Source organism: Athene cunicularia (assembly GCF_003259725.1).
Source record: "Athene cunicularia isolate RWA chromosome 4 unlocalized genomic scaffold, athCun1 chr4_part2, whole genome shotgun sequence".
NCBI classification, from domain to species: Eukaryota; Metazoa; Chordata; class Aves; order Strigiformes; family Strigidae; genus Athene; species Athene cunicularia.
The window spans coordinates 33172005-33196534 of NW_020799099.1; the positions used below are offsets into that span (position 1 = coordinate 33172005).

Below are 24530 nucleotides of genomic sequence, written 5' to 3' on the forward strand. Positions count from 1 at the left end.
CCCACCGGCCGCCTGCCCACCAGCTCCAGGCCAAGCAGCCAGGATCTGCACCTACGGAAGGGCCTCGCTGATCTGTACCGAGAGTAAAGCCGAGCTGCCTGTCCCGCATCACCCCGCTGGGGTGCGGGTGGTGTGGGCTGGGTGCCTGGCTCCCCGGTGGGAGGGCTGTGTCCTGCCAGCCTGCAATATGGAAATAGACGAAATTATGTCCCTTTTGAAACAGGGCATGCTGCTGGGAGTGTGGCTGGAGGTGCCCTGTGCTGTTTGGGATCGTGGGGAGAATCAATGAATCCTGATGAGGAAGTCGTAAAGTGGTAATGCTAAACAACAATCCGACAGCAGTAAATTGTACCGCTTCTTCCTAAGATATAGACTGAGGTTTCAGAATGGATGTTTTGTCTTTTTTCAATAGTCACATTTCACTACTTTTTAATATTTGTAGTAACGTGTTTTTTCATGTTCTGGCAGGTGCTCCTGACCGTGTAACCCAGAAGAAAACTCTAGGAAAAAAATCCAGTCAGGGAGAATTAAGAGTTACAGCATTCTTTGAAATGTGATCAGAGATCTGGTCTAAAGGCCGCAGGAGTTTTTCCTCTTCGTTTCAGGACAGCCAGTATTTGATTTCATCCCTCGCCAGGACCATAGGTGAGCATATTCTGAGCCTTAGACATTCATTTCCTGACTTTTGAAATAGGATGTATGATGCTGTGGTCTTTCACGAGGTTTGCCACGATTTGGGGGATCTCACATGTGTATTTTGCATATAAAATTAACCTTTTGAGTGCGGTTTATTTTCCCCTAAAACTTGTTGGCAGGATTTAGAAGGAGAATGGCTAGTTCTGCCATATTTACATTGAAATAAAATTCCTTCAGTATTATTTAAGATCTGCGTGAATGGTGCCAGTATTTAGAAGAGGGAAATTGTTGTGATTATTACCTGTTATTGCAGTGGAGAGAGGGACCATCTTTTGTTTCTCAACACACTCATAAGTTATCTAGATCTCTGAATAAGGGAGTAATGAGTTGTCAGATGACACAGAATGATTGATGAGCTTAATGGGAAAGAGCTGGTGTGCATTTCTTGCAATACAGGCCTGTGTTATTAAATGGATAGTAAGTACAACACAATTGAAGTGATGCATTGCAACAAATGACTCCATTATGGACCATGTTGTCACAGTGGAGGCAGCAAGAACAGATGGGTCTGACCAGCCTCCATAGCTCACCATTTGAGGAGAAAATGGTGAAAGCGGACACAAATGCTGCCACCTTTCAGAAATTGCCCCAGAGCACCATGTGCTGTGATTGCAGTCACTCCTAAACCAGAGCTGTGAGAAAATATTATGCGTTGAATCAGTGCAATAAATGTTGGGCATTGACAGTTGATGCTGTTGCGTTCAGCATTGATGACAGGCAAGCCGTAGACAAGATTGGCATTGGCAATCTATGAGACACGTGTTGAGAGCCATGTAATGCCTGTACATCCAGTAGGTACCTGTACCTTGCTGGGGCAAACAAATACAGACAGAACATGTCATGGACTTCCCACTTTTGTGATACAAAAATGCAAGCAGGATATGATCAATAAGGTTCTGTAATTGTTGCACTTATCTTGTGTGGAAACAATAATGCTTGTCTGGTCAGAGCTAAATGTGTTACAGTCATCCTAATGAGTGATACAATAGTTAAACATGCTTCTTCCATGTTTTCATAATTCAGCTGTTGATGGCCAAAGATAAAGCATAAATAGCACAACCTTACTGCAGTCAGACACAAATGCAGGTCAGTTTAGGGGTGTAGGTGGGGCCTGTGCAGACCCAAAATGCAGCAGACATGGATCAGTAAGGGTACGAACACAGAGGAGCGGATATTTGCACTTTAGTGTGTGAAGACAGTGTGGTTTCCATCAATAAATATTTCACCTGATGTCGCTTACCATGCAATAGGTGATCTGTAAGGTTATTCTGGCCTTTTGGAGGATTTTTCACAAGTTGAGCATGAACCTCAGACTTGATGAAAACTGAAACAAAACTACCAGAGATTATTTCACCCTTGAGTAGCAGTCGGGTGAGTTTGCTGAATGAGAGGTTGAAACATTGAGAAGATAAAAGGAAAAACCAAAAGGGCCTTTTTTTTTTTTTTTTTGTTGTTGTTGTTGTTACAGCTGGTAAAAGTTTAATTGAAAAAGAGGTATTCTTAGTAGTTTTCCTGCATGAGTGCACACATCAGAATTATTGGCGTGCAGAATGCTCTGGTCAGTCCTGCTTGAAAGAACAGTTCCCAGAGCTAATCTGTGATTCCTTCTCTTTAGAGGCCACGCTGAGTGTTCTTTCTAGTCCACACACATACATTTTTAGGTTGCATATAAAATTAACCTTTTCATTGTGATTTATTTTCCCCTAAAACTTGTTGGCAAGATTTAGAAGGAGAATGATTAGTTCTGGCGTATTTACATTGAAATAAAGTTCCTCCAGTATTCCTTAAAATCTGTATCCATGTCCACAGTAGGTATCAGAGGTATCAGGTAGTATCAGAGGGAAGGCAAAACCCTAGTGGCACTCTTTGAAAGTGGTCATGTCCTATGGCAGTTTTTATCTGTTCCTGGCTTGAAAGATGACTTTATAGCTACTCCTGTGTGGGAAAAAGCTCTTTATACCTGATTTCACCCTCCCATGTAAGATGCTACAGATAGGCAGAGGTCAGTGCTGTGTTTGCTTCTCTTTGCAGTGAAAAAATAAATGGGTTGTAATTCCAGTTCCCTCAGACAGTTGCAAAACGTTGTCTCATAATAAGAAATTAGCAGAAGGATCTCAAGGATTGAGAGCCAAGAGTAGGCAGCTGACACCCGCTCTGTCTCTTTCTCATTTCCCTGGGAGACAGGAATATTTTTGTTCTTTCAAGTGATTTTCTTATGCTTGCAGGTGTCAGCTTGAGATTTGTTTATATTAAAGAGAGCTTTGTTCTACAGTTCCTCCCCCATCCCCCGGATCCATCTACTAAGTTGGATTTCAGTCTTTCAAATGAACAGAGTTTGCACGTCGTGTACTGTGTCTTTTCCTGGCATATAGGGCATTTCACCATAAAGAAGTGCTTGTAATTCTCTTAATTTATAGCTAAATTAATCAACTGTGATTTACTGGACCTTGCAAATGAGCGGAACTACATTCTGTTACTGCACGTTTATTTGAATTATTTGCAATACCTTCACACTTCTGAATAAAGTATCTCTTCCAGCTCCAAAGTAGACGTGATTGCAGCAGGCTGGCTGTTGGCAAGAGGGATAAACACGAGAAGGGCAGAGGAATCATGTGCAGAAGCTCTGCTGAGTCAGTGGATGGTAGAGCTAATTCTTAAGAAATTACTGTGCTGAGGAATTTTGTGTAGCCCCATCACAAACTGTATTTATTCAGCTCATGCTGCTGGATGCATGGCTATTCATACTGGCATTTGCCAAACACGTACATTTCATGGTTCTTTTGAAATAATAAGAAAAAAAATCAATGGTTGTGATGGGGGTGTAGTAAGTTATGCCCAACTTTCTGACTGGAAAATAGGAAGCTGCGTTATGAGTTACCTGGAGAAATGAAGAATTTCCTTTCTTCTTCACATGACTAGTAAGTGCACCCCTTCCTACAGTGCAGAGATACCATTGAAGTACAGATTTACTTCCAAAGCACTCGGGGTTATTGTAGAGTTGAGAAGTAAACCTATTTTGAGCACTGTTTTGTCTCAGTTGTTTCCATGCTCATGATCCCAAGAGCAGAAAGGTGCTTGAGAATCTTTGCCAGCTGCTTTTGGCAGAAAACTAATGAAGACTTAACTCCTTGGTTGTGGTTGGAGCAATTCCAGTTCTCAAGCTCATTCTTTAGTGCTTTTTGGGGCCATTTTCCATTACATTAAAACTTGTATTCCATACTGTTAATAGGTAGACATAGAGGCTCTGCTTGATTTTGGTGTCTATTCCCGACTTGGCTGGTTTTGGTGTTTGTTTTGGTGGGGTTTTTTTTAACCTTCCAACCATGTGACACTAAAGGTTTGCAATAGAGCAGTCAGAACACTGAAATGTTTCGCATGATTTCAGGAGGTGCAAAGTGGATAAAGCAAAGAATAAAGGTAAGAAGAGGCCTGGCCATATGGACCTTATAGATCTTCTAGCCCAAAGGTGGGCTAGATAGTTTGTGCACCTCAGTAGAGAGGCTACTGGCAACTCTTGTCTTCTTTCACTGTATGTGGGAGTGCCACCCCTGCAGCCTCCCCTGTCACGTTCCTGAGAGGGGCTGGGCCCCCAGGCTAGCCCCTGGATCCAGGGTGATGCTTTCACCACAGTGGGTTGTTGCAGTGCTGCGTGTCCAGGAGCAGACTGAGGGGAATGGGTGTAGTAATTGTCCTTTGCTATGTGGCAGATGGGACGTGTTGGGTGAAAAGCAATTGTCTGCCAAAGCCTCTCTGTTTTATTTGTTCCCCCTCCAAACCTGTTCTACTTTTTGGGGGGATATGCCTCTGACAGCTGTCTCAGCAGCCCCCAGAAAAACTCATGCTGAGTGGTTTTCCAGAGGAAATTATAGGTGACCAAGGGCTACAGTTCCATCCTGACGAGAGAGGGGTTCACTTGTGCTCTGTTTTTTTTTAGACGGTGGCAGGGAAGAATCCCAGTGTCTGTCTGTGCTGCTGGTGTGGTGGGGAATATGACTTTGTAAGGGTTACGCAGGCAGCACAAACGGTAAGTTCTCACAGGGTGGGAAACAATTCTTCCTCTTTCAGGAGAGGAAGCTGCTTCTTCCTCCCCCCAGGGTGGGGAACTCTCTCCTTTTAAGAACTGATCCCTCTTTTGTGAGCCCCATCAAGAGAGTCGCCACCCCTCTCTGCTACTTCCCGGTGTGCTATCAATACTCCATTTGGCCCATCTTTCCTGCTTCAGATCAGGTCCCAGAAACTACCTCCACCCTCCCGCCCACAAAGTTTTGAGCACCCAGACGACAGGCATACCCATCCCCTGTGCCAAGGCCGAAGGTGGCTGTTCGGAGAGGTGCTGTGTCGTGCCAGCGGATCGCCCAGCTCTCCGCTCTGTGCCGTCCTAGGGAGCGGCTTCTAGCAGGGCACACTGCTCCACAGGGGCCCAGAAGGGAGAACCTAAGGAGTGGTAGCTAAATAGAAACTGGCGAGCAAAGCTGTTTTACCAACAGTGAAACGTTGCTCTTGGAGAAGCCTAGAACTAGAGCCTTGTGGTGAGGCGGGTGATGGTGAGCCTGGCAGCAGGAGAGTAGTGAGAGAGGCAGAGAGGGGCTTGAGGTTGCTATTGAAAGGCCAGTGGGAGGGCAGGAATAATTAAAACCCAAACCAGCGAGGTTTTGTAGAAGACAGAAGGCTCAGAGAGAGGCCAGCAAGGGAAGCAAAGGTAAAGCAGGTAAACAATAAAAGGACGATACAGAAGAAAAGTTAGATTGCCGAAGAAGATGCAGTACAGTTACAGAGATCTGAGGGATGGCATTCAGCAGCAAATCTGAAGATACAAAAGCTACTTGACTCATTATATGGCACAAGAAGCGTGTTATGGCATCACTTAGGCTTGTAAGAGGTCCGGGGCCTGCCTGTTAGTGCCTGGGTGCCTGCTATAAATGAGACGGCTTGGTGGTGCTGCAGCCTGCCCTGGTATCTGGGCTTCTCTTACTGATAGGGGAGGACTGGGTGCACTTTCTACAGCGGATCTTTGGGTCTGCTTTCACTTCTAAGGAATCCAGTTTGCCTGTACTGGGGCTGCTGCACAACACAAACCAAACAACGGTTGGGGGAGTGAGGGTGTTTTGAAAGCACAGCCCCAGCTTTAGACAAACATGCCAATGTAAGCATGTGCAAAGGAAAGGTCTTTTGTGGACCACCACATCACTATCTTGGAAGTTATGCCCTAAATGCTTATTCCACCAAGGTTTATTTTGTGATAAATGAGGAGCTAGCAGGTTCCTCTTAGGTTCTAGAGATGCATAAAAAAAGGCAGGAGGGGGGGTCTGTGCAAGGGGCTGAACTGGGTCTTTCCTAAAAAATGGTGAATTAAATTATTGACATTTGATAGGAGAAAAGGAGAAGCCTGCTGAATAGATGCAAAGGTAGGTGACTTATTACATAACCACTGTGCATTTTGTAACCCTGTACTACAGTTTGGTTCATTTCTTGTAGAGCAGTGGAGGGAGCAGGTTTTATTGTGTTGTTGATTCCTGCCTGCTGAAGTTTGTATCTCCATTTCACAGGCATTACTATAAAGTAGCCTGACTCGCACCTCAAGCTTCAGTTTGGTTCCTTTGGTCAAATACCGAAAGAAGCTCTCATTTCAGCCTGAAGCAGAAAGCCTGACCAAGCAAATCATTAATTTGAGAAAATGTCAGTTGGAGAAGTGCTTCATGTGTGTTTAATCAGTTTTAGAAGGCTTTGGACAGTCTGAAAACCACACCTACTTGGTTCTGTATTGTAATCTAGTGGTAAGATGCTTTGTGAAAACTAATTGACACTCTGACAAGTTTCCTTATTGGCAGTATCATATTACCTAACATACAACATCATGGTTTTTCTTTCTTCTCCCCTGTATTATATCTGGTGAGTAAATGCTTATCAATTAAAAGAAAGTGGGTGGAGTTAGGGCGGGACAAGGGGTAGAAAAATACATTATCATTGAGAACAGCTGTGGTGTCAGGCTTCAGAGGGCAGCAGCCTTCTCCTAGAGATAGCTTTGGCTCTTAGAATGTGTAATTTTTATTTGCCTCTGTCTCTTGAAGCTTGCTGGATTCTCCACTACAGATGAGAATATATTCTCAGAAAGGCAGCAAGTTGGCGTTTTGAAGGAGCAAGCATGGAAGAAAGCAAAGAAGGCTATGGCCTTACAGAGGGCAAGATTTTGTTTATTGGCTTGATTTTGTTTGTGGTGTTAATTTTGTTGCCTTCAGTGTTTAGAGTGTCACTGGGGATTTCTCACTTCTATGTGAAAATTCTAATAAAAATATTAGAGGTAAGTTGAGAAGTGGGTTTAAAAGGTATGTGTTTGCTACAGGACATGTTTAATAAAAAAATAAAAATGTGTCCATTTGATAAAGATGCCATAAAAGTCAGCAGGAAGAATTCCATTAACTTGGGTGTGTTGTGAATTTACGTGGTGGTTTTTTTGAATGGTATCTTTAATGATGTTTAGCTATGTGCTGGGTTATAATCTGGTGCAAGTTTGAGGTTTTCTTGGGTTTAGGTAGAGATTCCATGTTACATTGTTTCTAGTTCCAGGTGGTTAGAATACTTCATGCTATACTTGTGACAAGACAAATATGAATAAAAAGATGAGTTAGTTTATGGGAGTTTGCAAGTAACAGGAATGTGTATTTTAGATGTACATAAGTTTCAGTGGTTTTATTTGGGTTATTTTAATGAGTGTTGTCCTAGTGAAGAGTACTGACTGTGTCTTTGCTGCTCCCACTTACAAACCTGGGTGACCCAGCAGTCACAAGTTTTGCTGTACCTGAGGAATCCATTCGACCTTCTCAAACTGTAATTTTTATAGAGATGAACAGGTCATGGTTAAGATCTTAATTCTGATGATGTCAGTAAAAGTTTTTCTGGGGCTTTTAATAAACCAGAATTTCATTTAATTTTTCAAGTCTGACTTATCATATCCATCAGTGGCCAAGAGCAGGTGCTGTAAATCCATCATATTGAACAGCGAAGCATTTCTGTTTTCCTGTAGATTAACTTTGTCTTTCTGGCATGAACTTGCTTTTCATTAGTATACTTCTTGTGGCAGAAAACCTATTACTATTATTGTTATTAAGCTGTTAGAGCCACCTGTTTGTGCAGTAGAACATGCCTGTAACAATGTGATGCAGTTAATATCATGACCACCTTACCTTGTCAGTTCTGTCTTGCAATTCTCCCTTTTCTTTATTATTTTTTATTTTAGTTCTGATTAAGAGTTCTTGGGCAGGGATTGTCTTCAGCTGTATGAACATAATATAGCATAGTGGGCATGACTGCAAACTGTAGGGGTTGCTTGTGTTTTCATGTACTGATGTCCACGGGAAATGATTGCCTGCAGTGGCTATGTGTAATGTTGGCTTTTATATGTGGTTGTTTTGTTTTGTTTTTTTTTAATCAGCCAGTGGTATGCTAATTAAATTCTTACTGGTGCCCTGAGTAAGAGGCTCGTGGCACTTGTATGTGGAACTGATGTCATCAGGTGCTCTCATATCAAACAGAAACCTGAGGAGGCTTGCAGGCAGCTTTGCTGCTGCAGTTGGCAGACATTAAAATAATTTCTGTTGCTTCTTCCCCTGTGCATTTCCCAGCTTTGAAGGACGCTTGAACCACTCAGTGGGTGCTTAATATAAGAAGGTGCTTCTTTCTGGGAAAGCATGTTAAATGTTTTTCTTTCCACAGTTTTCATAACAGGTTATGAGCATGATAATTCTGTGTTCACAATGTGGAGGATTAATTTATCAAGGAAAAATTACTTGGTTTTATGCGATCAGGTAGAGTATGTCTAGTTCCCACTGCCACAGCAGCTAATAATAGGAAGAGCACAGCTCCAGGTACTGGAGTTCAGGCTGGCTTGTTTTGTTATTTACTTGAAAGTTGCTCCTTAACTGTCTTGTGAGCAAAAAAGGGCTTTCCTATGTTTTCCTCTCATGATTGGTTTCTGCTGTTTTCTTTGAAGTATTGTTCAAATGCTTCTCATCCTCCCAAAAGTGTAACTACTTACTTGACCTGAAATAGGAGGGGGATAGGATGGAGGGAATGTTAGATTCCCTTTGTTTGTGCTGTAGCCCATTTAGCTGTTTGGAAGTGAAGTGTCAATGTGTTTCTAGCTGTGATGTTGCCTACCTGAGGTCTTGCTAATGGGGTTATGCACAAAGACCATTCTTGGCTCCTGTTGCTGGCCCGACTGTTGAAATGGGATGCCTTACTGGGTAGCTACGCTGAAAATGTGAAGAGCAGATGCTTAGTCATGTATTAGCACACTGCTTGACTGTATTGCAGCTGCTCGTGGAAGTACTAAACACCTCTTCGATGTTTCACCAAAAACCCAACCTTGAGCACTATTGACTGGATTCTCAAAATGACTGATGCATTTGATTTAGTCTGTTATGTAGGCTGGCAAAACTGATAGGAAACTTCTCACCTGAAAACACTTCTTACAGCTTTAAATGAAACTGCAGATTGGGAGGCAGAGGGAAAACGTGGTTTGGTTTCCTCCATGTTTTGTCAATTTAAGAAAAATAAGAGTAGGGACTGAAATCAAAAGACTTTAAAGACAAAAGATACTCTTTTTGAAGTTGTGTGTTAAAAGAAACCGTGTTTATAGCCCTTACTGAATTTTCTGGGGGCTCTAGTGTTTTACGATAAAGCCCAAGCTTGCAGATCTGTTACTAAACAGTGAGTAATGGGGCGGTGCGATGAGATAAGTCGCTTTGATTTCCTGACTTCACTGAAGTGTTTTAGCAATGTGAGCAAAGCATAACAAAGGGGCAAGACATAATTATGTATGGAAAGAATTTCTACCTTTTGCTGCTTCTCCAGCAGATACTCGAGTTTTAGAAACAAAACAAACCTTTTTACAAAAGCAAGATTGAAGGTTTGAAAATTTGGGGAGTGACTGGGTTTTCTTGTGGGTTTTTTGGTTTTGTGGGGGTTTTCTTGTGGTTTGTTTATTCTTTTTGAGGATATATGGGTAATATAAAATTAAAAGATCTCCAGGACAGTAATTTCTCAATTGTGTAACTGTTAGCCCATAATTGCTATTATTATCATTAATTTATCCTTAAAATATTTCTGGAAATTATAAAGATGAATTTTGCTACAGGGTTATAATTTCATATAGGCTTGTAAGCTTTTATTTGTGACATAATATCTTTTTCTCTAAGCTTTATGTTTGCTTGTCTGTAACAGAATTTTGAGGAAATGATGATACTAGCAAAGCTGTGCTAGGGACATTATTCCAGCCCTTTAGTGTTGCAGCTGCAGAAGAAAATGCATTTGATAGAATAAAATCTGCTCCATGCTCTCACAGTCCTGTGGAGAGTCAAATAAACATGTTAAACAGCTGTAGCTCTCTGCCAAGAATCTTCTGGAATTTTATGAGATCTGAGCTTCTTGCATGGAATTAGAGTATTGTTTCTTGAGAAATAGGTGTAAGAAAGACCCCAGCCAGCTAACAATTGTGTATATTCTTTGAATTGACAGCTCAGTTGTTTGCTGAGGTAGCTAATAGGCTGCAAGCTCCCACTGGAGCGTGGGCAGGTGTTGCAGACACGTGAGGTAGCGGAAGAAGCTCACTGCTGTGCCTTTGGATGCATGGATATCCCGAGCTAGCTGCTGCATCAGAAACCAAAGCAATGATGCTTGTGCTTTTATCCCAAACAGGTGTTTGGGGCCCTTCTTGACCTATTTCATTTGCCCTCACTAGAGCAGTCAGGAGGTTTGCGAGTGCTTTTCGCTGTCTGATTGTGGACAGTCACTGCTTGCACATCCTCTCAGAGATGCAATATGCTATGTAGATCATCATTTGTTCTGGGCCGTTCTCTGGGACATGAAAGGGGAAATGAGGTTGGAAAGGACTGTTGGATGAAAAGGTAATAAGTGCTTGATCTTAGACGGTGGTTTTAGCTTGTACTAAAAACCTTCTGGCCGTCTTCTCTTTATTTCAGAAGACTTTAAATGGAGTAATTGCTCCAAGGCCTTTGTCATGCGTGAGAACAAAGCCAAGAGGAGGACTGAAAAAAACAGTGTAATAAGTGATTAGAAAAAGCTTTTGCGAGAACGTGGGAGAAGAGGTAGTAAAATAGGAGAGCGTAGATGGAGAGGCAAACCCAAATTATTACACAGTACAGAAAAATGTAGTACCAAACAACACACCAAGCTGTATTTAAAAGGAAAAAGAGAGGAAAAAACAAAAGAAGTGAGATTTTTTTTTAAAAAATCAACATTCCATATAGTATAGCTTTTCATATCATGCACTGCGAAGAAAGTAGTTAATATAACAAAGTATCAGGCACCCTTATTTTGCTCAGAATGTGACTATAGGAAGCTGTTGAAGTTAAGCTCTCGAGTCTTCAGTATTTCAGATGGGATCACCCACTGGAGGTTTGGACTCCTTGTGTCCTCCTCATGTCAGTAGTGGGAGGGAGGAAAGCACAGCGCCCAAGTTCTCATTCGGTCAGCAGGTTTAGGAATGAAGTTGCTTCATTTAACACTTAAATTCTGTGTTAGTTGCAACATCTGTGTTTTTGTAAGGTATTTAAAACATCCTTTCATTACTGTTTTGCAACAAAGACCAGCATGACAGCTCTGTCTCAATACTGTGCAAAACAAAGGCAATCACAAAGCCTTATTTCATATTTTAAAAACAAATTGAACATAGAGATGCCACAGAATGCAGAACAACATGGGAACTGCTGTGCTGGGTCAGTCCAGAGTTTGACCCAGCCAGCCAGCCTAGGGTTTGACAGGCGTCAACTCAACTGCTTGATGAAAAGCCTGAGAACTTTTTGCCAGGAATACCTTCCCAGCTGCTTGTTGCTTCAGCCTCCCATGCTGATTCAAGGGTTAGGAGTGGTTTGTGTCCCATGATGATTTTCATCCATGTTTTCATGTAACTGCTGCCATTTCAGTTGGTCTCTGGCAATATGTCAGGGACAATAAACTCCACAACTGAACTGGGTTTTGTGGAAATACGTTATCTTTCCCTTGCTTGTACGCTCTGCCCAATATTGGCATATTATGCTCCCTGTTTCTTGTATTAGAAGGGAAAATGGGTAACCGTTACGCACCTGCTCTGTGCCAGCCCAGACTCTGTAGACCCCTGTCACGTGCTGTCCCAGCCAGCTCCTTTCCAAGCTGAAAAGCTCTGTGTAACCATCCACTGATTGAAAGCTCTTCCTGCCTTGTCTTCTGCCTTTGTAGCCCTGGCTGACTATTTAATTACAGGCTGCCACTTTTGTCCCACGGTGCCATGAGGCAAGAGGCAACAGCCTGGCAGGACTTTATACTTCACTAGTCAACTTTACAAGTTTTTCTTTGGTTTTGAATTGTCTTGCTCATTTAACGAGTTAACGTATTTTTGTGAGTCAGCTTGTGATGATCGCCCTTTTTCTACCTGGGATTGACAAGCCAGCCTCCTTGAGGAGGATGATTTAATCCTTTAAGACAGTATGAGCAAGCTCATTTCTGGCAGTGCTTGCCAACTTGCAGGTGCCTGTTCATGTAGGAGGACTGTGATGGGCAAGATAAGCATGGTAGATATTAAAGCAGCAAGCAAGGGAAAACCCTTTATGTGCCGAGCTAGGTGACTCTTATTTTTTTCTTCCCTTATGCCATACAACTATCGTAAAGGATACTGGGGAAGGGGTGAAGACCAGCAATACAGTATAAAGAGGTTGAGTTTGCAACATGTCTGCCTTTACTCTCTTTTGCAACATTCTTGTTCCAGTGTCATCTGTTCTTTCATTTCTGTGTGGGCTGCCATTTTCATGACACCTCCTGGCTCCCCGCTTCTGAATGATTCTCCATGTATTGCAAAAGATTGAGACAGATGATGTACCAGTTTACCTTTCTTAGGGAATAGCTGGAAAGTACAGACTAGACAAAGATCTGTATTTTTTTTTTCATGGTGTTATAACAGATGGTTTTCATGGAGTTTAAAATATCACATCATTACCCATTCTGCTTCCTCTGTCTCTCTTTCCCCTTCTTCTCTGTCTCTCTTTCCCCTTCTTCTCTGTCTCTCTTTCCCCTTCTTCTCTGTCTCTCTTTCCCCTTCTTCTCTGTCTCTCTTTCCCCTTCTTCTCTGTCTCTCTTTCCCCTTCTTCTCAAAAATGTCAACTAAAGGTAACTAAAATATCCTAATTATGCTGTGGTGAAGTGTCCCTTTTTTGTTATTGACTTAAACTTCCATAGCTACAAGGGGAGCTGGTAGAGAACATGCAGCAGGTAGAGAATTAGTTGCCATTGTGGGCACATGCACCACGTTGTAAATGTGGTGAAGACTATTTGAGATCAAGCTTTGTGGTGACTTACATGGCTGTGCGTGTCAGTACAAGGGAAATAAACTGTTCTGCAAGAGCTTATCCTGAAGCAGAAGGATGTACGCTTATCTGTTTTATGTAGGAAGCCTTAATAGCAGGTGAGGACATAAGTTGTGTGAGTCATTGATTCCTTAATAATGAGCAGAGCCTACACACAAGCATCGTGTGTCCTTTGTTAGGGCAGATATCTTGATGTAAACATGGGAAGATCTAGTCCTTGTGAGAACTATTTATATGTCAATATATGTGTGTGATGAAAACATTCCAAACCATGAAAACTTCAGAAATTAGGTGTGTTGGTATATTTGCTTTTGCTAATGGAGGAGTTTTCTCCTCCCTATGCAGAGCAACATAAACTTGGTTCAGCTCAAAAAGGTAAAGACAGGGAAGGGTGAAAGCTCATTACCAAAACTGCAACTTCCAAAATACTGTGTATATGAAATAGTCCCTCCCCTGTCATCTTTTAACAGAAACTGCATGAATGCCCTAAAGATGATGTAATATCTTTTGTTCTTTAAAATCCATTTTAGATCTCTTTTCCATTATATCTCTAATGTCAATCATAGTATTTGGTATAATTCTGTCGCCTGAAGCTCACTGGGGAAGACAGTTTTTGGACCTATGGACATCATGGAGTCTCTTAGATAGCTCAGTGGGGGTTTGGGGGCTTGTTTCTTTGTTTTTAAAAACCCAAACGAAAACAAAGCAACTTTCTGTGTTCTGAAAAGAAGTTTAATCCAAACTATTTTTCATGACAACGTTGAAAGGTGATCTATGTAACAAAGGAGACAGGAGGCATGCAGGACAGCCTTCAGGATGAATTTGAAAAATGGAAATCTAAGACCTGGCTTCAAGGAAAGAGGCTCAGACAGTTCACCTAAGGTGGTTACAGAATGCCTGGAAATGATGAAATGAAAACCATCAACATCTGCTTTTCTTGTTTTGGGAACAGTGGGCCACCCTGCAGACTGAGGAGGGAGTAAAAAAGCAGAAGGCGCTGGCACTTGAAAATTTAATCTCCACTGGTAAGATTTCTGAATGAAGGGGACACAGCACTATCCCTCTTGTAAAACGGCAACTCTTTTAACATCTGATCTAGAAAAGAGTGAACAGAAACATAAATTACATCTGATAAGTAAGAAAAGTGTAATGGCTGAAATGGAGTTTGATGGGCAAATACCTGCTGAAGTTACAAACCCACAAAAGAGACCTTAAGTAGGTTGTAAGCAGGATAACCTGTGAATGACTGAGCCTTCTGAAAAAAAGCTGTGAGACCTAGCGTGAGTAAAGAAAGACATTGCTGATGCATTTGGGAAGCTGTCCCTGTTTTCATGAGTATTTCCAACTCCATCAGCTCTCTTTACAAGATTAGGAGGAATGAGTAGTCTTTGCCCTTGACATTGCTCTGTGTGGATTCTCTCTCACTTCTTATAGCTCCTCACATGCAAAAAGCCAAGATTTCTCAACGGAGGAGCTATACCATCCCACGGATCACAGTTAGAATTTGCATCCTTCTCTAGGCATGGGAATAAAATGTGAGAGAGCGTTTGTTGGTTTTTTTCCTCTTCCCAACTGTTTTTTACTTTCTTTTTTGACTGAAGGGGACTGAGTTAAGTTCTCACAATAATCCTTTTATTTGTAGTGCTATTTTTAGTCATTAGTCAGGTAGACTGGTTTGTCAGCTGATTAATTTCAGGCCTGAATGTTGATGATTTGGCTGAAGTGCAGCTGGAGGAAAGTTTTGTTATTCTTATTGGGGGGTAGTATGTTGATTAAGACAAATTATATGTATTTTGAATATTGCATATTTAATATCATCCAATAGCCCCCCTCCCCACACCACCCCAAAAAAGGCAGACAGAGTCAAGTGTTAGCTGGCATTTAGGAATCAATACAATTTTAGTCACTGTCATCAGCCAGATAAGAATCTGGTCTAAGAGTGACCTCAGTAACTTGCTGAGGTGCCATCCTATGAGGTGTGATTTTATAGAAATTGAGTGTGAATGTGTTGTCATTCTTCTTGCAAAGTGCTTCTGTGTTGCACTCTATATCTTGAGGGAAAATTCTAGACACTTTGAAGTTTCTTGGTGGTGAAATGACTTAAAGGGGAAGGGATCAGGGAAGAGAGAAGACTCTGAAAAAAAAAAATACCAGAGGAGGGTGTTTGTTACAGCTGGAAAAAAAGTAAAACTAATCAACAGCACCAGGAACACCAACTGTACAAATGATGCCTGAATTTGAATCAAGGCACCAGGAGGGGTTTGCAGTCTTGGCTGTTGACACTTCTAGGCATGTGTACATATGTTGTTTGGTAAATGACATTGAAGGAGGTGTTGCGCTCAAGGTTTTATTTGCTCTGAATACTTTTTTCCTTTCTTCAACAATTTAGTTCAACAATCTAGGATTCGAGAAGTAACTTATGGAACTAAATGCCAGTACTTAAATGAGTAGGAGGACAGCTATTTCTACAAAGTACATGTATTTTACTCTTTCCTTGGAATCCATGTTGTCCATTCCACTCTGTGGAAGGAAGACTCATTTCTTCATGCAGGGATCATCCAGAGAGAGGAAACCTCCATGGAAGAGGAGATTTCTGGCTGGCGCCAAGGATGCTTCAACCTTGCTGATGTTATGTACTTCTCCAAAAAGGGGTGTGAGGCTGTTGCAGAAGACGAAGTCACCCGGCGGTTCTCCTCTGAGGAGCTGGTGTCCTGGAATCTCCTCAGCAGAACTAACGCCAGCTTGCACCACGTCAGCTGGCAGATGAGCCTTGTGTGGGTCACTGGGATCCTGATTCGATACTGTCTCCTGATGCCTTTTCGGTGAGCCAGATGTAATTTGCTGGGATTGGGTTTTCCATATATCTTTTGAGAAAAAGATGTGAAATAAATCTGCTATTGACTACTGCAGAAAGGAGAACCTGCTGTGACTTTGTTTTCCAAGATACCATTGAAACTCAGATATCCCTGACAGAAAAAAAAAAAAAAGATGCCAAAGATGTACATTTCTCATATTCCATATGTTTTATTAGTAATTAATTTGTTTTGAAAATTCAGCAAAACTTGATAAAAACGATCTGGAGATCTTTTTGATATATAAAGTAACAACTCTTTCAACTGAAAGGATGAGGCTTTACCTGTCTAAGAGACAGGGAGACTGTGTGCTGAACACTTGGGCTTTGGAGCAGACCTGGTGTTGTGGATGCAAAAAGAGAGACATCCACTTGGGAGGTATTTAATTTTGAGATTTTTTAGCTTCTCTTTTAAGCAAAACCAGCCTTTTATTATGTTGACCAAAGAGTTACAAATACTCACCTCTTGTAAAGAGCAGGAGCTTTTAACACTTCTTATTCCTCTGATCCAAAGTACATCCAAAACATAGCTGCAGTGTGTGGAGGGATTTTGGACCAGTCAGTCGTATAGCAGAGCATGTATGTCTGTTTGTGACCTTAGATATGCAGCTTAAAAAGACAACATTTATGTAGAAATGGTTTCCGTATTGGTTTTGCTCAGCCCTTGGTCACCAATGACATTTAATTTTCATTATTATATAGTATCTTACTGCTTGGGTTGGAACTAAAAACCTATCCCAAGATTTCAATATGTAAAAATGACATAATGGGTCCTTTCTGGCACTGAGAAATCTCACCTGCATTAGAGAACACTAGCCACTACTCGCCATCCTCTTTGAACACAAGGGCTTCTTTACCATGTGATAGCTTCATTTTGAGGCATGGTGCTTTTTGGAGGATAGGCTCCGGGCAGCACAAGGTTTTGTACTCCGGGCAGTGAAAAAATGGAGTGAAAACATTCTCGTTTTATCCTGTTGGCCTTAACTGGTTTGTATTGCTTGTTAGACACTATTAATGGTGGAGGGAAGCGTTGTGAAACCAATCAAAGTGTTAAATAAAAGATTTTTCTTGTTTGCTCTTCCAGTTTTGAGTTTTAGCATTTAATTAAGATTATTTTACTTTGTAGTATCTGCTTGGCTGTTTTCAGCATCCTCTTGCTGGTCTTGGCCACTACAGTAGTAGGACAGTTTCCAAATGGCAGGTGGGTGTTTGCTGAGGGCTTTTTAAAATTTCTTTTTTATTTCTTTAAGGATTTGAATTAGTGTGGTGGAGTATAAATCTGCTTGGGTCTGGAGGATTAATGTGAACTATCATGGAGGGATTTTTTTTTTTCTCTAGTGTAAACTCAGAGCAGTATGAGAGAGAGTGAGGCAATGGCATCTGGAAGTGGACATCCAGTGTAAGCCAGATAGATACTGATGGAAGCATGTCTTAAAGTGGGGAATAAAGAGTATGCTCTGCTTGAGTCCGAACAGGGCAAGTAAATAATCTGTCCTGAGCAATTCCATATTAATACTGTGAGATAGTTATGTCCTGTCAGTTAAAAAAAAAAAGGCAGCAGACCTCAAACGTGATTCACCAGCTAAATATTTTTATATTTCATTAATGTTAATAAGTCAATAGCAGTTGCTTCCAGAGAAAAATCTATGAAGAAAAACCCTGATTGTTATCTCTCTGCTTTGAATCTGGTGGGTTTAGAATAGATTAGCGTAGAAGAATGCCCTGAGAATACCTTTGATACCCAGTTAACTCCTCCTGTATAGTACTGTTAGTGCAACTGAAACTTCTTAATTTGATCTCTGTAATAACAGCTATGGGGAATAATTTGGAGCGTTTATATTACATTGTTCTATGAGTGATTACCTATAACTGGCAATGCATGTATGGCTTCATTTCTTTTAGGGTGAAATGCTGGCTGAGCAACCAGGTCCAGATGATATGTGCCAGGTTGGGCGTCCGATGCGTGAGCAGTCTCATCCGTTTCCACAACAGGTGAGCGGTGCCGCCCTGCTCCCGTCGCTTTGCTATTCGTTTCTTGCGGGGCTCAAGGTCTCAAGTTTCAGAGCAGGGTTCTTACTTCGTGGCTGCACAGATACTGTGATGGTGCAGTTTGATCCAAGAGCAGCTTGGATCATCCAGACCCTGTCAGGATGTTTGCGTGCCCTGCTGCGTTGTCTCTTGGGTGTCGGCAGGGTATGTGAAGGTGGAGTAGTGCTGTGCTCTTGATTAAACGTGCACTCAGATATTTTTCTCCATGTTTGTGGTAAACACGTTTTAATCACTTGCCATAAAACATGTGACTGTTCTGTTAGCCAGTTTGGTAACTAATTCTTCACTACCTCTCCTAAAGTAAGTTATGGATGGTATCTCGGTAATTTTTTTGTCATATCGTGCTTGCTTAGTGGTGGAGATATACATGATGGAGGCTTCTGAGGTATCTTTTTGTTTGTGCTTTAGGAAACAAGCAAAATCATGCTCTAGTTTCTTTGCTTTTAGAGTTTTAGTGTCTGAGTAGCCTTTGGTGTGTACCTCTGGTAATGTATGCAGCTGAAGTCTTGTATCCTCAGCTGAAAGGAAACTGGGTTTGGTGAAATGCCAAAACTACTGGAATGTGAAGGGACTCTTGAAAGTATGAGGAAAGATGAATTGTCTTCTGTAATGCACTGCCAGAAGTCTTAATGTATATGATGGTAACATCAGTATTTTTAAACATTTTGTGTTTGATTTTCTGTTGATCTGTTGCTGAGCCGTGTGCCTTAAATGCTTTTATCACTGATAGTCTCAGCTGTGGATGTGTGCTCACTGGGTGGGTCACCTGATGAGGCCTATGCTTCAGAGAATCAACTTTAAGTAATTCTGTGGTTGTCACTGCAGGGAAAACAGACCCCAGGAAGGAGGCATCTGTGTAGCCAACCACACGTCTCCGCTAGACGTTCTAATCCTGGCCACCGACGGATGCTATTCCCTGGTATGAAAAAGAGAGTTGGTAAATATGGGTAATGTTGAAATGCCTGTAGATGTAGCATTGGGTAAGAGGATAAACCTACTGGTAGAAAGCGTGGGATCTGATAGCATTCAAACTGGCGTTCAGGACTGCAGAATAATGAGACACGCAGGCAGATGTGTGCGCACTCTTGACCAAAAGGATTGGTTATCATTTGTCACCAAGCTTAGAAACATGCATCTGTGTTCAGAATTGTATCACTTAAGTCTGTGTGTGTTTGCATAATAACCAATTTCTTTTGGGCTTGCAGGTTGGCCAGGCACACGGAGGGTTTCTGGGGCTTATTCAAAAATCTTGCATGCAAACCTCTCGGCATGTTTTGTTTGATCGCTCAGAAATGAAAGACCGTCATCTGGTGAGGAAAAAGTAAGGTAGTGAGGTGTTTGCTTAATTGTCCCATCAGTCTAGTAACTGTGAGGCCCAAGTGTGAGCTGAGGCTGTTCTCAGCCCGCATCTCTCTCTGGTGGGCAGCTGTAGGTTGTCACCAGCGCGAGGCCTGGAACGGCTCTGTCTCGGGGAAGGCGCAGGGTGTAGCAATCCTCTACCCAAGCCTTTGATAACGCCCTGGAACCCCTGGACATTCCCACATTGCCCCAGCTGTCCCACCTGCCACAAGCAAGGAAGAGCCTGTTCATTCAGTTTCCAGGCTGATGACTGGGGCTGTCAGGGCAGAAATCGGAGTTCTGTCAGCACAGGTACTCCCCAGGTCGTGCCTTGCCCTGGTATGTCTTTCATCAGCTCCGAGCATCAGAGCTGGTTCTATCTGCTCTGAGTACAGGATAAAGGGAGGCTGATCCTAGCAAATAATTTTTTAAAAGTTAATAATTACCAAGGTACCACCTAGCTGCTGGAAGAGCATCCTGAAGAAGTGTCATAATATGTTTGCTTAATGAAATATTGCTCCCCAGGCCTGCAATATTGATTCCTGGCAGAGACAGCATGTTGCACTGAAGTGCTGATATTCTCAGGTGCTCACAGAGACTGTTCTGAGTCAACCTAAGCCTTCATGAAATAGTGTGCAACGCAGCTAAATTAAGCTGTGTCTAGATGTTTGTCACTAGAAAAATGGAGAAGGTCCCCCCATGCTGCATTTTTTTTTTTTTTTTTTATATCTGATGGTTTGGTTTTCTTTAATGCAGACTGGAGAGGAACTGCATGCTCTTGAGTCATAGGAAAAGGCAGGTGTCTCGGAAAACAGATTTTGTGTCAGTAATCTGCTTAGTGGTAAATACATTTGTTTTACTACATTTGCTGCATCACTTAAAAATAGTGGCCTGTCTCTTAAGAGATGGAGAAACATTAGATACATATAAAACTGATGTTATGAACCTAGAAGGCATGAAAATTTGAAATATGGAATATACTTGGGTCAGAAGAGAAGTCTGACTGTGTTCATAGCTGGAACCTGTTGAAGATAAATGGGAAGCAATTTTAAATGCTTCAAGTACCACCATTCTCTGGCTTTGTGTTAATTGGGTTAAAATGGTGAAATTGTATACAGTTTTGTAGAAAACCTACTTTTGCAAGGAGCAAGACATAATCTACATGATAAAGGCCTGAAACTAGCGTACATCCCAGCTGAGGCTACTCTCTCGCAAAGGGCTTTTCTTGTCCTGTGTAAGAGGTAATAGATGTTTAGATTCTTGGCCAAATACAAATATGAGTCTTCTATGAGAATGAAGCATACACTGAAATGTTATTTTCTCTCCACAGAATTAGAGAACATATTGCAGATAAGGCCAAATTACCCATTTTAATTTTCCCGGAAGGTAGGAAACCACCGTATTGATTTTACTGCTCTTATTTTCTTCTTGCCACCGAGGGCGGTTTATTAGACCCAGTCTTTACAAGTGAGGTGTTTGGTTTTAGACCTGTAGAATTAATTAGTTCTGGTGAGATATTAAAAGTCAGATTCTAATATTGTATAACAGTTTTATGACAGTCTGTTTGCTTAAGTGTATAGCATTAACAGAGGAGCAAACAGGCTCGGGAATTAACTTTCAGAACTAAAGATTACTTTCTCCTTTAACAACTTAAGTCTCCTTAAGATGGTTTAGGATTCATTTGCTGATACTTTTCTGAGAGTGGATTAAATTCTTCATCTGTTTTAATTCCGGCCAGGTACCTGCATAAACAACACATCAGTAATGATGTTTAAGAAGGGAAGCTTTGAGGTAGGAGGGACCATCCACCCGGTAGCAATCAAGGTAACGTATCTGTAGTTTTCCAAATGGGGAAGGATTATTTGCAGAAGCTTCTCGTGCTAGAGAAGCTGTTCATGTGTAAACACTAAAAAGGGGCTTGTTCTGTGCAAACAAGCCCTGGGAAAACGGAAATTTTCATGGTGTGCCGTGTCTTGCAGTTCAGTGCAGTATGGGAAATCTTTCACTGATTGTCTTTACAGCTGATTAGGGGCCACCTGAAAAGCACAGTTGGCAGGTGCTGTGCTGCATGTTCAATTCTGCCCACTCTTTCTGCCCTAGGGCTCCTGGCTCTTGCGTGCTCTGGGGATAAAGGCACTCTTCTTGGTGCTTCCAGGGCTTTCTGAGGAGCTTTACCCAAGTCACCCTGGCTCTAGATATGTTAGTTCCTTTTTCTGGAACTATAATGTTGCCTGATCTTACAGAAATAGTTAAATCTGGTGTGAGCGTTTTCAAGGAAACCACTGTAGTCAGCATATCTGTAGGTGATGGATCTTTACAGTTTGAGCAGATCTATCTGGTTAGAGTCGAGACGCGTTTCAATGTCTCTGTCACAGTCTGGGGTTGTCTGTAAAAGTTAACTGTTATAAACTTGTAACAAACGTTGTAATGTGGAGCTTTACTCTGAACATTCTGCTGCTTTTAGGAGGTGTGATTAGATTTGCCGCTGACTTAAGAACTGTGAATTTGTGGCCAAGAAAGAGCAGCTTATGTGCTTTAAAGTAAGGTAGAAGGTCACACACACCATTTTGCTTATTCCTCTTCCAGTATGATCCCCGCTTTGCAGATGCGTTCTGGAACAGCACAAAACATTCTATGATGACCTACATTTTTAATTTGATGACCAGCTGGGCTATTGTCTGTAACGTGTGGTACCTGCCACCAATGGTCAAAGAGGTACTTAAGCTTTCATGTGTTTTGAAAATGCTCATAAAACGTTGTCTGGGAGGAAGCCTGCACTGCTCTGCATGGTATGTTGGCATTATATTTGTGCATCTTTGGTGAAAACTAGATGGACAAAAGCCAGAACACAACACTGTAGTCTTAAAATTGAGTGGGCATGAATTTATTTGGGTTAGTTAGTTATCTTCCAGTAAAACTATTCCTGCAGAGAGTCAGACGTTTCTGCTCCATGCTCCCTATTGCTCCTCAACAGCTTCTTTACTTATGTGCAGCTGCCTTGCTTTCCTCTGCCCCCAGAGACTAGAAGAGGTGTTAAAATGTGCTTTTATGCTGCAGGTGTCCTGCCTCTCAGCCTGGCACAGACCTCCCTTTTATTACTCTGGGAGTGATCTATAGATTGAGACCTTCACTCCATACTGGGGTGCTTTTGCCTTTTGTGTCCCCCGTCTACCTCCACCTGCATAGCTTCTTCCCGCCTCCTTTTCTCAGCCCTGCAGAATAATATCCACCTAATCCTTCTACAGAATAATATCCAGCTAATCCTTTTGGAGAGTATCCAGCTAACCCTTTGCCCAGCAGCATTACCCCATGACTTGGTGTGGCCTCTCAGCCCACAGCCCCTAGGTACCAACCTGAGGCTGCGGGAGCGGTCAAGGCCTTGGCTGCAGCACTGCCCCGTTTGGTACTGCCCACCCTGGTCTCTGCTCAGCCCCAGTCTTGGCAGGGAAGCTGCTGTACCTTCAGTCCCTGGCAGTTCATACAAACAGGCTCCTGTGAATCACTAAATCATAGAACAGAACCATCTGGGTTGGGAAAGCCCTTGCAGCTCCTCCAGCCCAACCATGAACCTCACCCTGACCATTCCCAACTCCCCCAGATCCCTCAGTGCTGGGTCAGCCCTGGAAGCTCCTCCAGCCCAACCATGAACCTCACCCTGACCATCCTCAACTCCCCCAGGTCCCTCAGCGCTGGGTCACCCCAACTCTTCAACCCCTCCAGGGATGGGGACTCCCCCCCTGCCCTGGGCAGCCCATTCCAACGCCCAACAGCCCCTTCTGCAAAGAAATCCTTCCTCAGAGCCAGCCTGACCCTGCCCTGACGCAGCTTGAGGCCATTCCCTCGGGGCCTGGCGCTGGCTCCTTGGCTCAAGAGACTCATCCCCAGGTGCCTGCTCTCTGACAAAAAGGATCTCTTTAAGTGAGGCATGGAGAAAACATGTAAGCTGCAAAGCAAATAATTATTTTCTTATTTTAATCTCAGGAAGAAGAAGATGCTGTTCACTTTGCCAACAGAGTCAAGGCTGTCATTGCTGCTCGGGGAGGAATGTCTGTGCTTCCTTGGTAAGAAGCAACACCTCTGAAGTTGGGTTTAAAGCATATTTAGGTGTTCTGTCTTCTGAAACGTTAGCCTGGAATCTTTTAAAAGTTCTTCCAGATTTGCTTTGCTTGCGCTGTAGTCCATCACCCTTACTGACTCTGAGTCGGAAAATACTACTTTATCCTTTGAACAGTTCCACTAGAATAAATACAGTGTAAAACCAGAGAAACGTAGCTGATGGGTGGATCTGGTGAAAATAAATTCTTTGCCTGTTAAATACTGGATTAAAGGAAGGGCATTGTTTCTGTTGTGTGGAAGTCTTGGCAGCACAAATAATTTAGCATTGTACTGCAAAAGCCAGCATTTAGAGTGAACACTGTTTTGACTACAGAGTCTAAATGTTGTAACATTTTTCTGCTTTGAGCATGAATCGAGGCTGTTTCTTTTCTGTATCTTTCAGGGATGGGGGACTGAAAAGGAAGAAGGTCAAAGAGTCTTTCAGGGAAGAGCAACAGAAAAAATATTGCCAGATAGTAATAGAAAACAGATCTGTGGGCAATGGAAATGTTTATTAAATGGTATTTATTTTATCTCATTTCTCTGTGACTTCACCACCAGAAAATGGGCTATTTATTATATGAAAACTGACCTATTTCCCTTCTGTCCCTGTAAGGTATTTTGCATATGACACAGCAGGGAGACCACAAAGAGATAGTATTTTGTATTACATAAGGATATCATTTTATAAATAAGAAAATTTACAATGGACTAGTAAAATTCTGTCCAGTGTTGAGTGAGAAGAATTTGCAGTCAAGTTACTTAGGCTCATTGAAACACTGTGGTTTTTTCTTCAAATCTTTGAGTTACCCTGAAGACTTAAAGGGCAACTTCTTAACTCGGAATAAATCACCTCTGTACTCCCTGCCTCTATCAATGACTTGAACTAGTTTTCCTGTGAGCCGCAGTCATTGTGTGGCTGTAGAGATGGATCTGCTGATGGCAGAAGACAAGAAGCAGTTCACCAAAATATGTTTTCCAAATTGCAAGCTGGAGAGGAAGTGTTGGAAGCCAGAAGCAGTCGCTGACTTTCCCCTCCATGTCACGAGACCAAGGATGGTAGAAAGTTTTCCAAGGTCCCACTGGCAGCAGCAGAACATTGTCCAGGGCAGTGCATCCCCTACGCCTGGGTTTGTGGTGCTGGGATA

At 42.3% G+C, this 24530-nt stretch overlaps 1 protein-coding gene across 1 annotated transcript; it reads left to right on the top strand.

The window, feature by feature from the left end:
* The first annotated feature begins 6697 nt into the window (after window positions 1-6697).
* Window positions 6698-24062, top strand: LOC113479808 (glycerol-3-phosphate acyltransferase 3-like). Its single transcript, XM_026848119.1, has 12 exons — window positions 6698-6994; window positions 14002-14074; window positions 15601-15871; window positions 17027-17101; window positions 17803-17892; window positions 18775-18868; window positions 19155-19270; window positions 20618-20673; window positions 21026-21111; window positions 21874-22002; window positions 23269-23348; window positions 23786-24062. Exons 1-12 carry the CDS (start codon window positions 6839-6841, stop codon window positions 23898-23900), a joined length of 1341 nt encoding a protein of 446 aa, XP_026703920.1. The 5' UTR covers window positions 6698-6838; the 3' UTR covers window positions 23901-24062.
* Window positions 24063-24530: the final 468 nt, after the last annotated feature.

Coding starts and splice junctions, on each gene's coding strand:
- LOC113479808 (XM_026848119.1), top strand. CDS start 6,839: ATGGAAGAAAGCAAAGAAGGCTATGGCCTTACAGAGGGCAAGATTTTG. Junction 17,102..17,802: donor GGACAGTTTCCAAATGGCAG/GTGGGTGTTTGC, acceptor CATTTCTTTTAG/GGTGAAATGCTGGCTGAGCA. Junction 22,003..23,268: donor TGCCACCAATGGTCAAAGAG/GTACTTAAGCTT, acceptor TTTTAATCTCAG/GAAGAAGAAGATGCTGTTCA.